This window comes from Chiloscyllium plagiosum, chromosome 1 (assembly GCF_004010195.1).
Source record: "Chiloscyllium plagiosum isolate BGI_BamShark_2017 chromosome 1, ASM401019v2, whole genome shotgun sequence".
NCBI lineage: Eukaryota > Metazoa > Chordata > Chondrichthyes > Orectolobiformes > Hemiscylliidae > Chiloscyllium > Chiloscyllium plagiosum.
In genome coordinates, this window is record NC_057710.1 from 68,228,997 (window position 1) to 68,242,577 (window position 13,581).

The 13,581-nt window shown below is 40.2% G+C and overlaps 2 protein-coding genes across 3 annotated transcripts in view; both read left to right on the top strand.

Moving 5' to 3' along the window:
- LOC122554927 (serine protease 53-like) overlaps window positions 1–3,505 on the top strand; it is a 45,020-nt gene extending 41,515 nt beyond the window's left edge. Inside the window, exon 10 of the mRNA XM_043700343.1 lies at window positions 2,338–3,505. Coding sequence (XP_043556278.1) covers window positions 2,338–2,520 — 183 coding nt within the window. The 3' untranslated portion in view covers window positions 2,521–3,505. The remainder of the gene's footprint in view (window positions 1–2,337) is intronic.
- Window positions 3,506–7,646: 4,141 nt separating this feature from the next.
- Window positions 7,647–13,581, top strand: part of LOC122555510 (granzyme K-like) — an 11,205-nt gene continuing 5,270 nt past the window's right edge. The window contains exons 1-4 of one of the 2 annotated variants that reach the window (XM_043701542.1): window positions 7,647–8,488; window positions 9,895–10,036; window positions 10,739–10,886; window positions 12,132–12,386. In XM_043701542.1, coding sequence (XP_043557477.1) covers window positions 9,951–10,036; window positions 10,739–10,886; window positions 12,132–12,386 — 489 coding nt within the window. In that variant the 5' untranslated portion in view covers window positions 7,647–8,488; window positions 9,895–9,950. Of the gene's footprint in view, window positions 8,489–9,603; window positions 9,739–9,894; window positions 10,037–10,738; window positions 10,887–12,131; window positions 12,387–13,581 lie in introns of those variants that run through there. The other variant, XM_043701538.1, reaches the window with a different exon arrangement.

The following is a 13,581-nucleotide window of genomic DNA, read 5'->3' on the forward strand; positions in this document are numbered from 1 at the left end:
GCCTAGCTCCTTTTCCACCTATCCACTCCACCCTCTCCTCCCTGACCTATCACCTTCATCTCCTCCCCACTCACCCATTGTACTCTATGCTACTCTCTCCCCACCCCCACCCTCCCCTAGCTTATCTCTCCATGCTTCAGACTCTCTGCCTTTATTCCTGATGAAGGGCTTTTGCCCGAAACGTCGATTTTGCTGAAGCTCCTCGATGCTGCCTGAATTGCTGTGCTCTTCCAGCACCATTGATCCAGAATCTGGTTTCCAGCATCTGCAGTCATTGTTTTTACCTTGAAAAGGGAGGGAGTTGTGTCTTCTGTTAAGATGAGGGGGAGTAAGGCGTCTGAGCCCGGGGTTCATCCACTTTTCTTTTTGTTTCTTTTTATCTCTTTTCTTTGTTTTTTGTTTTTCTCTTTTATTTTACTTAAATTTTGTTGAAGTGCAAAACAATTCTCCATTGGAACTATTCATCTGGATTTTTAAATAGTTTGTGCAGAAGTCTATGAAATAAATAATGCTGGTGCTTCAAGCAATAATGCTGATGACAATACTGAGAGGACAGAATCACAGCTATAATGTGGGTCCAACATCAGTCACAACAATAAGTTCAACATCATCAATGTTAGAATTGGAATGTTTGGTTGGAGGCTAACAACACTAAAGCTTTGGTCTTTAGGATAACAATACTTTAAGACTGGAGAACGAAAGTTGCAGTAAATGTTTGCAGTGTCACCTGATCAATGACTAACATCTGTCAGTTTGACATATCCTCTTGATCATCAGAATCTCCCCTCAAACATCAGCAAGGCGGCCTTTGTGTGGAGCCACAGAAAATGGGGGAGATTCTAAACGAGTATTTTGCATTAGTATTTACTGTGGAAAAGGACATGGAAGGTATAGAATGTAGGGAAATAGATTGTGACATCTTGAAAAATGTCCATATTACAGAGGAGGAAGTGCTGGATGTCTTGAAACACATAAAAGTGGATAAATCCCCAGGACCTGATCAGGTGTTCCCTAGTAACAAAAGATTGATGAGGGCAGAGTGTTAGATGTGATCTATATGGATTTCAATAGGGCGTTCGACAAGGTTCCCCATGGGAGACTGATTAGCAAAGTTAGATCTCACAGAATACAGGGAGAACTAGCCATTTGGATACAGAATTGGCTCAAAGGTAGCAGACCAAGGGTAGTGGTGGAGGGTTGTTTTTCAGACTGGTGGCCTGTGACCAGTGGAGTGCCAAAAGGATCAATGTTGGGTCCACTACTTTTTGTCATTTATATAAATGATTTGGATGTGACCATAAGAGGTACAGTTAGTAAGTTTGCAGATGACACCAAAATTTGAGGTGTAGTGGACAGCAAAGAGGGTTACCTCAGAGTACAACAGGATCTTGATCAGATGGGTCAGTGGCCTGAGAAGTGGCAGATACAGTTTAATTCAGATAAATGTGAGGTGCTGCATTTTGGGAAAGTAAATCTTAGCAGGACTTATACACTTAATGGTAAGATCCTAGGGAGTGTTGCTGAACAAAGAGACTTTGGAGTGCAGGCTCGTAGCTCCTTGAAAGTGGAGTCGCAGGTAGATAGGATAGTGAAGAAGGTATTTGGTATGCTTTCCTTTATTGGTCAGAGTATTGAGCACAGGAGTTGGGAGGTTATGTTGCAGCTGTACAGGACATTGGTTAGGCCACTTTTGGAATATTGTGTGCAATTCTGGTCCCCTTCCTATTGGAAACATGTTGTGAAGCTTGAAAAGGTTCAGAAAAGATTTACAAGTATGTTGCCAGATTTGGAGGATTTGAGGTATAGGGAGAGGCTGAACAGGCTGGGGCTGTTTTCCCTGGAGTGTCAGAGGTTGAGGGGTGACCTTATAGACGTTTACAAAATCATGAGGGGCATGGATAGGATAAATAGACAAAGGATCTAAGGGGCAACCTTTTCATGCAGAGAATGGCACGTGTATGGAATGAGCTGTCAGAGAAGTGATGGAGGCTGGTACAATTGCAACATTTAAAAGGCATTTGGATTGGTATATGAATAGGAGGTGTTTGGAGGGATATGGGCCGGGTGCTGCAGGTGGGACTAGATTGGGTTGGGATATCTGGTTGGCATGGATGAAATGAACTGAAGGGTCTGTTTGTGTGCTGTACATCTCTATGACTCTATGACCCGATGAAATCAAACTGGTAAACAGCTCCTGAATAAACAATTTGTTTGACTAATCTTGACACAGGCCAGAAAGAATTTGCTGTATTAAGGTACTTTTAATCTTGTTGCCTTTTGCAGCAGCCATTTTTAAATACAATATAAAGTTCTAATATATTATACATTATGTCACAGGGTGATGCAGGTGGACCATTGATATGTAAAACTCTGGGAAAACAGTTCGCTGGCATTGCTGCCTTTGGAAAGAGTTGTGAGACCAAGAATCAACCTGGAATTTATACACGTTTATCGAAGAATTACGTTAAGTGGATAAAGAAAACCATGAAAAGGCCAATGGGCAACACCACATTTAAGTAAATTGATAAGAATGATTTGGTTAAAAAGTAAATGTGTGTACTTTAGGTAATGATTTTGAATATATCACCTGCTAAATATGTTAAAATGTCTCCGCATTTGTTCACTAGTCTCATAACTTGGCTGAGCAGCTTCCAAGTTTTGAGATCTAAACCAAAATATCAGAATTCTGCAAGGGAAAAGTTAGCTAATTATTGTCAAATTTAGCTGAGTGGTATTCCAAAGGATTGGATGTTTCTTTGGTCAAATAAGTTGTGGTAAGCATCTCCTCATTACTATGGAAAGAGCAGAACATTTTCTCACAATTATATAAATTACCAGCTTTGATTTTATTTTCAATATAATGATGTATTCTGGTCTATTCATTATGTATAAAAGGGAATAAAAGATTTTTTAGACAAAAGTAAACATTACTTAAATGATTATCTATTGCTGTAGCTTTTACAAAATATTATGTGAAGTCACCATAGTCCAAGACCAGAGGACTCCTGTCTCACTGAGAGTGGGATGATTGGCAGTGAGTTTAACCGGATGATGAGGGGCAAGGTTGAGAAGATGAGACCTTCAAGGTAACCTTTGCCAGTGCAGGATTTGAACCTATGCTGTTTGTGACACTTTGCATCATAAACTATTTGGCCAGCCAACTGTGTTAACCACCCTCCAAATAATGCCATTGGATGTTAAATACATTTGAAATAAAGAACAGCATGTATCTGGAGATATTTTATTCTTTTTGATACCTTCACCATAATCAGCATTATTTTCTTCCTGTTCTTTTTTATATGATGTTACGGAATCTTTAAATAATGATAGCTGAGTGGAATGCACTTAATCTTGTATTTTCCATATTCTCCTAAAGCCCCTTATCGGCTGCTTGTGACTTCATTGATAGCCACGATTGAGATAACAGAATGATGAAAATCCTTATATGCTAACTGGGTTTGAATTATTATGACACTGTGTTATTCTCTTTAGAGTCTGTATTTTAAATAATAAATGCAACAAACATAACTACCTTTATGAATTATGGACAACAGCATTTAAGCTTTTGATATCAAGTTTGGTATCTTTTTTGATTCCAGCTGTTTTGGCATGGCATCTATTGTGGCTGTGTCCACTGGATCCATCTAAGATGGCTTGGATAGATTTAATACCATCAATCCTTTTTTATGAGTACCAGTCCAGTTACTGATATCAAATGGGGAAGAATGGCCACATGACATCTTTGGCTAAAGTGAGAGTAGACCCTTATAAATAGAATAAGGTCATTACATCGAACTCAATGCAGAGCTTTTAAACTTCTTCCTGCTGTTGCCCCCCCCCCCCCCCGTCCCCATTGGAAGTTTGAAAGTCATTACGAGCCTTGGTCAGAGCTTTGAGGGGTCGAGTGAGGTGTCTGGGGCTTAGAGCCAGGGATTCAGTTTGTGAGCAGCTATTGATGTCAAAATAAGCCAAATGGAATGCCAGGTCAATACAAGTTTTTGTTTATTTGTGAAGTGCCAGAGTAAAATAATGTGCCAGCATACAATAGCCTTCAATAGGGTAGTATGCTGGACATCAAACCTTGCTCTATCCAGAGTCCTTACAAAAGTTAAAGATTTCATCTAAGTGTGCAGAATTACCCAATTTATCCAACATTTTATACCCAGGTTAACAGAAAGTTTGGACCAGGTTTCTGTACTTAATAAGAATGACTATTACAAATAAGTGGATTCTAGTTGCAGGTAAACAAGTACTGTTGACATATAACTCTACTAGCTCAAACTGTTTCCGTTTTAAAACTCCCCTTACACAAACAGACAAAAGAAAAATTGGTGTTATGGGTGGAGGGAAAGACTGAAAAGGCAGCTCGATGCCACTGTACATTATTCTTTTGCCCCTGCCCATAGAGCTCACTGGGATGATGTTTCTGGCTTGCCAGGACCTGCAGCTCCTCCATCTCTCTTCTTCAGGTACTTTCTATTTGTTTGCAGGAGATACAGAGAGACTAATTCACAATTAATAAAGTCTCTGACTTACTGGTAAAACCCAACAGCGCACAGCAACTGGTAAGGGAAAATAAAGGAACTTTCTTCAGACTTTAGGTGGATTTTACAGAGGAAAAGACACCACTTCCCCTTCCGGAGATCTGAAGGCTCGTACCTATATCTTTCACATCCACAAGCTATTCAACTACCTTAGAGCCAAATGTATAGCTGCTAGGAGGCAGAAAGCTTTTGACATTGACAAATGGTCATCATTCCACAGATCAATTAGTTATTTGTTTCTGGCTGAATCACCCTTTGTACATTGCCCTTGGCTCCAGTGCTGCAGTAACTTTTCCCATTGCTTGAACAAGTGGCAGAATAAAATAGACTTCCAATCAGACCCAGTAATTTGCTTTTTAAAAGTGTAGCAATCCCTTCTACAATCCTTTGCTTTTAAAACAGCCATTTCCCATTTAGGTCCACAATTTAAAATGCAGCAAAATAACAAAAAAGGTCTTTACCTGAGTACTGTACCAGAATTACAAAGCCAACCAAAATGCAGTACAATAACCATACCTGTTGTGATAAAACCTAATGCATTCTAATTCTAATTCTAAATAGGAACATAAGAAATTTCACTATTGTAATCTTGTTAAAATGAAACCAAACCACAGCTTATGGCCTTCAATGGCACATCAAAGTTTCAAAAGAAAAGAAAACAACAGCATTAGAAATTAGTAGGTGGCACAGTGGCACAGTGGTTAGCACTGCTGCCTCATAGTGCCAGAGACCAAGGTTCAATTCCCACCTCAGGTAACTGCCTGTCTGGAGTTTGCCCCGTTCTCCCCAGGGGCTCCGGTTTCCTCCCATAGTCCAAAGATGTGCAGGTTAGGTGAATTAGCCATGCTAAATTGCCCATAGTGTTAGGTGAAGGGGTAAATGTAGGGGGGTCGGTGTGGACTTGTTGGGCCGAAGGGCCTGCTTCCACACTGTAAATAATCTAAACTTTAAAAGGGCACTGATCTGACCATAATGTGACACATGTAGGTGCATGTTGCTGTACAACCTGTCAAAATCTGGCAGTGTAGATAATGTTGCACATCTCATCTCTGATGTGACATCAAGAATTGATCAGTATCAAGATATTGCATCAGCATGCGAAAGTATGTACTGAGAAAAGGAACCATAATTTCCAATGTGCAAAGTACAGCATCAGGATAGCTATACTTCATACTAAACCAGAATTCCAATGGAGACATTGTGATGCCTGAGGTTTGATCTTATGAAATTTTGTTGCACTTCTTAATTTCAGTTGTGAGCAAATCCAGCAATTCAGACTGACATTATAGAGTGTTTTGGATCTGAGCAAACACCACACAATCTACAGGATGTGAAGTGCATTTCCAGACAATTGAAAAGTTCATCTATGGGGAGAAGATCTCAAATTTCAAGAGTGCCAGTAGTGCACTTAAAAGGCCATTGGGCACCAGAGGGGGGCCCAACAACAGACAATAGACAATAGGTACAGGAGTAGGTCATTCGGCCCTTCAAGCCAGCACCATCATTCATTATGATCATAGCTGATTAGTATCCTGTTCCTGCCTTACCTCCATAGCCTTTGATTCCACTATCTTTAAGAGCTCTATCCAACTCTTTCTTGAAAGTATCCAGAGACTTGGCCTCCACTGCTTTCTGGGGCAGAGCATTCCATACACCCACCACTCTCTGGGCGAAGAAGTTTCTCCTCAACTCTGTTCTAAATGGCCTACCCCTTATTTTTAAACTGTGTCCTCTGGTTCTGGACTCACCCATCAGCAGAAACATGCTTCATGCCTCCAGAGTGTCCAATCCTTTAATAATCTTATACATCTCAGTCAGATCCCCTCTCATCCTTCTCAACTCAAGTGTATACAAGCCCAGTCACTCCAATCTTTCAACATATGTTAGTCCTGCCATTCCGAGAATTTACCTCATGAACCTAAGCTGCACTCTCTCTATAGCCAGAATGTCCTTCCTCAAATTTGGAGACCAAAACTGCACATAATACTCCAGGTGTGGTCTCGCCAGGGCCCTGTAGAGCTGCAGAAGGACCTCTTTGCCCCTGCACTCAATTCCTCTTGTTATGAAGGCCAGCATGCCATTAGCTTTCTTCACTGCCTGCTGTACCTGCATGCTTGCTTTCATTGACTGATGTACAAGAACACCTAGATCTCGTTGTACTGCCCCTTTACCTAACTTGACTCCATTTAGATAGTAATCTGCCTTCCTGTTTTTGCCACCAAAGTGGATAACCACACATTTATCCACATTAAACACTCAGTCAGAAAGAAGAATGCAATGTTTAATGATGGTTACATCTTTACCCATACATAAATGGGGATGTCTACATTTTTCTCTGACAACTAATGCCCTTTAGGGAGTAGATCAGCCATCTTTACTTAGTCTGGCCTACATGGGACCCAAGACCCACCAGCAATGTGGTTGACACTTTACTGCTGACAGGACAATTACAAGAATGTAGAGTCGAGGTTAAAATCAGATCATCCATGATCTTATTGAGCGACGAAGCAGGTTCAAAAGGTCTAGTGACTTACTATTGTTCCTTGTTCGTATGTTCCTTGTTTTCAAGAAGGATATAAATACAGTTCTGAGGACCAAATGGATTGAAAGTTATGTGGAGAAAGCGAGAACACAGTACTGAGTTGGATGACCAGCCATGATCATATTATAGTGGAGTGGGCTTGAAGGGCCAAATGGCCTATTACTGCTCCTCTTTTCTAGTTTTTGTCTTCAAATGTAAAAATATTCATATGAACAATTAAAGAAGAAATCTTTTCATGGCTATCGCCTAGAGGTAGGCAATTGCAGGCAATAGTAGATCCCAAAATAGTTGGGATTTGGTCAGGTTTGAATCTTAAAAGTTTCAGGTCTGAAGTCACTGTTAAAAATAAGGGTTTACCCATTTGAAGCAGAAGTAAGGAGAAATATTGTTGTGGATGGTCATGAAGTTTTGAAGTTCTCTTCCTCAAAAGACAGTAGAAGCTGATTAGTGTAATCTTTTTGAGGCAAAGGTGGATAGATCTTGATAAACAAGAGATTTACTGATGATCAGTGTATGTAAAATGTGGATTAATCAGATCAGCAATGCTCTTATTGAATGGTGGAGCAGGTTCGAGGAGCTACATGACTTACTCTTTCCATTAATTCCAATGATTAAGTCATCTGGAATCTTCCTGTTTTCATTTTTATTGAAGATGGGTGATTAATCTGCTGTCAGTATTAGATAGCCATTGGTCATTTAAGAATGCTATACTTTATGTTTTTAACCCATTCTAGTCAGTTTTCCCTCAGGAAATGAAAGAAGCAAAAGTCTTGATATAAGGTCATGTAAATACCTTCTCGGCAATGCCTGTGAGGTTGGCAACCCAATAAGTTGTATAGTGAATCATGCCCTACAATGCACCTCCTCACTGCCACAATCTACACTCTCTTCCCTAATCACTACCTTACTCCCTTAACCACTCTCATCATGGTCTCTCACCTCCCCAGCTTCACTTTCCCTCTAATTCCCAACCTCTGTATTCCATTCTCCCTCAGGCAACAGTTAGCCAGCCTAAAAAGAAATGGCAAAACCACAGGAAACTTTGAAGTTTCCTTTCTCAAACCCTACCCCATGTGGAATCCCTGTGATTGGATCAAGGCTACAGAATAGTATGAATACACTAAACGGTTTGTAATACAATCATATTTGGTGTCAGGTTTGAATTCCCCTGTAATTCTAAAGTAAACACTTTTTATTTTTAGTTTGTACCACATACCAACATCTGTGCATTGAGTAAAATAATTCTAAGCATTATTTTTGTTGGAAACTTGCTAATTCAATAACTAAATCATTTCCATTGTCCATTTCATTCAGCATGTTAAAGATGTGGAAAGAAAACAGACCTTGGGGATTGGTTGTCTGTGTTACAAGCCATCCAGTTTTAATTTCCAGTGACATGTTGGTGAGTCGAGCAAACATTTCATTTTCTATGGCATCTGTACTTAATTTTGCAATTCAGAACAATCATGTTTCACTGCATTTTTATACACTCTTCTTTTCAGTAGTGTAGGGTGTAGGTTTGCCCGCTGAGCTGTAGGTTTGATATCCAGACTTTTCATTACCTGGCTAGGTAATGAATTACCTGGGTGGGTGGCATGGTGGGACAGTGGTTAGCACTGCTGCCTCACAGCACCTGAGACCTGGGTTCAATTCCCGCCTCAGGCGACTGACTGTGTGGGGTTTGCACGTTCTCCCCGTGTCTGCGCGGGTTTTGTCCCACAGTCCAAAGATGTGCAGGTCAGGTGAATTGGTCATGCTAAATTGCCCGTAGCGTTAGGTTAGGGGTAAATGTAGGGGTATGGGTGGGTTGCGCTTCGGCAGGTCAGTGTGGACTTGTTGGGCCAAAGGGCCTGTTTCCACACTGTAATGTAATCTAATCTAACATCATCAGTGGCGACCTCCAAGTGAAGCGAAGCTGTTGTCTCCTGCTTTCTATTTATATGTTTGTCCTGGATGGGGTTCCTGGGGTTTGTGGTGATGTCATTTCGTTTTCTGAGGGGTTGATAGATGGTATCTAGATCTATGTGTTTGTTTATGGCGTTGTGGTTGGAGTGCCAGGCCTCTAGGAATTCTCTGGCATGTCTTTGCTTAGCCTGTCCCAGGATAGATGTGTTGTCCCAGTCGAAATGGTGGGTTTTTTTCCTCCGTATGTCGGGCTACGAGGGAGAGAGGGTCGTGTCTTTTTGTGGCTAGCTGGTGTTCGTGTATTCTGGTGGCTAACTTTCTTCCTGTTTGTCCTACATAGTGTTTCTGACAGTCCTTGCATGGAAGTTTGTAGGCAACGTTGGTTTTTTAAGTTTGTTAGTTTTTGTTTGAGAGTGTTGGTGGGTTTGTGTGCTATTCGGATTCCGAGGGGTCGTAGTAGTCTGGCTGTCATTTCTGAGACTTCTTTGATGTATGGTAAGGTGGTGAGGGTTTCTGGCTATGTTTGGTCTGCTTGTCGTGGTTTGTTCTTGAGGAATCTGCGGACTGTATTTTTTGAGTATCCGTTCTTTTCAGTAGTGTTGACCATTTTATTCCTCCCACTTCCTGTTCAGTTCTTTTAAAAAGCTTGCTGCTTTTATGCTGCATACACAGAAACTATCAAAATGCGTAATTTACTGTCATTGGTGTTGGTCATTACTGCAGTCATTTACCTGCCCATGCAAGGATGTAAGTACATAAAATTTATAATTTTGCATTTATAAATTTTAGATCTGCGTTTAATTAATGTAGCTTGTTATAACACTGTCTCTATATCAGATGGAAACCTATCAAATTTAGCTACCAACATTCTATAATCTAATCTTATCTCTTTCTCCATTGTAGATGATTGTGTGGATATCATTGGGGGTCACAATGTTGCAAATAACTCAAGACTTTACATGGCATCTATTCAATTTAAAAAGGAACATGTATGTGGGGGAGCGCTAATTAAACCTCAGTGGGTATTGACTGCAGCACACTGCAAGTAAGACCCTGCATTTGTTTTATGTTTATCTTCCATTGACAGGGAAATCTCAAGATCACAATGAAACTTTAGATATCAGACTTGGCTCAGTGGTTGCACTGTATTGCAGCATTTCAAGGTTGTGCATTGGAACTTCTCTCAAGAGACTTGAACACATCACCTAGACTGACACTTTAATGCTGTCAGACATGCTTTTAGTTTTTGATGCAAATTTAAACTGAGATCTGACAGATTAATTTGTTCCTAGAACCGGATAGTCTATTCTGAACGATTCTAGTGTGATTCATTTCAAAACGTTGGCAGTAGGCACCTGACAAGTTTGCTTCCCTCTTTAAATATTTAAGTCAGACTGAGTATTAATTATGGTTTTGTTACCATTAGAGTCAATTTGATGTGATGTGATTCTGATCCTAGACTAACCTAACAATAGCATAAATGCATAAAATAACCAATCTGACAGAAACCTTGTAATAGATTTGAACTGTATGGTCGATTAAGAATACTTAATTGAAATGTCAGTTTTATATTTTTTTTCACTCTGTCTCTCAGCAGTAACCTGTCACTTATCAAAGTAGAATTATTATGGTTCATTTTGTTTTCAGCAAATATCAAATGTCAGTATGGTTTAATTAGTTTCTTTATGATTAAACAAAAGCTCACTTTGACTTGCAAGTAACAAAATTATTCTTAAAACAATAACAGAAACATAACAGTAGCAGAAACAGAAGTGGTTGTTGGATCTCATTCACTTTCCAAGCAAAAAAACAAACAGACAATAAAGCTGAAGAAGATGTTTCCACACCCAAACTTCACGTGGGAAACTTTTGGATATGACATTATGCTGCTTCAGGTAGAAACCTCACTTTAAAAAATAACCAAATGCGCAAACAATTAATTTGATTAGCACTGCTAAGTGGGCTTACTATGACTGGTTACTGTGGGTATCAGATCAAGTGAAGGGGCCTCTTCATCACACCTGAACTGTTGTTGCTTTCTGCCTCCTGAGGCTGCAATGACTGGGCAGATGTTCCTGGGTGTCTGAAAGCTGGATCTCAGAATGGGGAACGTGCACAGATGCGATGACAAATGAACCATTTTCTCTTCAGAGAGATGCAGGCATCCCTATCCCTGCCAACATTGACTGCCTCTTCCACTCCCTTCACAAATTTTGAATCCTTGTCTTCTATTTGTTATTCCCTCATCTCATTAACCAAAGAACAGAAAATTTATGTCTGTACCAAAAAACATGGAAGCATGTTCAGCTGCTCAAAATCCACCTATCTCACCACATCCATCCCCACAGCTGCGATGGTAATTGATATATTTTAACTTCCACTTTGCTGTTACTTTTGTTAACCAAGGTCAGTAATGGATATAGAGCATGGGCAGGCAAAAGGGAAGTAAAGTTGACTGTATTTGATTTTAAGGTGACATTTGATCAATTGTGGTATCAAGGAGTGTTAGCAAAACTGAAGTCAATGAGATTTGGGAAAAAACTCTTCATCAGTTGGAGTCATACCCATCTGAAAGGAAGATGCTTGTTGGAGGTTGTTGGAGGCACATCATCTCATTGCAAGGACAACCCTGCAGGAGTTCCTTAGTGCAGTGCCCTAGAACCATCCATCTTTAGCTGCAACCTACATGATAAGATCAGGGTTGAGGATGTTCATTGATAATTGCACAATGTTCAGTTCTATTCATGATCCGTCAGACACTAAAGCAGTCCCTGATGAAATGTAGGAAGAGGTAGACAACATTCAGTATTGGGCTGACAAGCAGGAAATTCATGCCACACATGAGGCATGAACCATTTCCAACAGGAATGAATCTAACCATTGTCCTTGACTTTCAGTAGCATTGCCATCACAGAATCACCCAATATTAACATCCTGGGGGTTACCATTGACCAGAAACAGACCTAAGCTAAGCTTATAAAGACTGTGTCAGAGAAAGCAGGTCAGAGAATAGGAATCTTGCAGTAAGTAACTAAACTCCTGTTTCTATTGTTTCTTTGTCTAAAACTGTAGCTCCTTTGTGATAGTTACATATGTATAGAATAATTAGCTCATTGAAATTTTACCTTTATCTGTTACAGTTGAAGAATAAAGCCATTCTAAACAAGTCTGTCTCAACTCTAAAGCTACCTAAATCAACTAAAGGGGTCAAACCTGGAACCAAATGCAGTGTCGCAGGATGGGGAGCAACTGCAACTGAATTGTATTCTGATACTTTACAGGAAGCTAACTTAACTGTCCTGAAAACAGAAATTTGCAAGAAAATATATTTACTTAATGTAACAAATGACATGATATGTGCACTTGGTAAAGATTCCAAACAGGATGTATGTATGGTAAGTTAACAATTTATGTTCAAACTGTTGAATTAAGGGTAGCAATGTAACTTTCTTTCTCTTAAATTTGTTTTGTGATTGATAAGGTGAGGTATAAAATGTTGTTGATTTTAGGGCGCCTACTTCAGATTCAAGCCTTAGCAGTTCACGAATGATTCAGAGATGCCGGTGTTGGACTGGGGTGTACAAAGTTAAAAATCACACAACACCAGGTTATAGTCCAACAGGTTTAATTGGAAGCACACTAGCTTTCGGAGCGACGCTCCTTCATCAGGTGATCACAATCACCTGTCGCTCCGAAAGCTAGTGTGCTTCCAATTAAACCTGTTGGACTATAACCTGGTGTTGTGTGATTTTTAACTCAGTTCAGGAATAGCTGAGTAAAATTCTGTCTGCTTTAACCTGATAATGTGCTTCAATGCTGACATCAGAATGTCAGACCCGACAGTGTTTTGTCACATTTCCATTTCCTAGTGACTATCCTTTGGTCCTTTCTGGGTATTATTTCACAAGTGACAACATTTTTGTACTGTAGCCCACGTCTGTTGTGGAATTTGTTTGGCAATAATCAGATTCATATCACATCTGTCATAGAGTCATAGAGATGTACAGCATGGAAACAGATCCTTCAGTCCAACCTGTCCATGCCGACCAGATATCCCAACCCAATCTAGTCCCATATCCCTCCAAACCCTTCCTATTCATATACCCATCCAGATGCCTCTTAAATGTTGCAATTGTATCAGCCTCCACCACATCCTCAGGCAGCTCATTCCATACACGTACCACCCTCTGCATGAAAAAGTTGCCCCTTAGGTCTCTTTTATATCTTTCCCCTCTCACCCTAAACCTATGCACTCCCCGACCCCAGGGTAAAGACTTTGCTTATTTACCATATCCATGCCTCTCATAATTTTGTAAAGCTTTATAAGGTCACCCCTCAGCCTCCGACACTCCAGGGAAAACAACCCCAGTCTGTTCATCCTCTCCCTATAGCTCAAATCCTCCAATCTGGCAACATCCTTGTAAATCTTTTCTGAACCATTTCAAGTTTCATAACATCTTTCCGATAGGAAGGAGACCAGAATTGTATGTAATATTCCAACAGTGGCCTAATCAATGTCCTGTACAGCTGCAACATGACCTCCCAACTCCTGTACTCAATACTCTGACTAATAAAAGAAAGCATACCAAA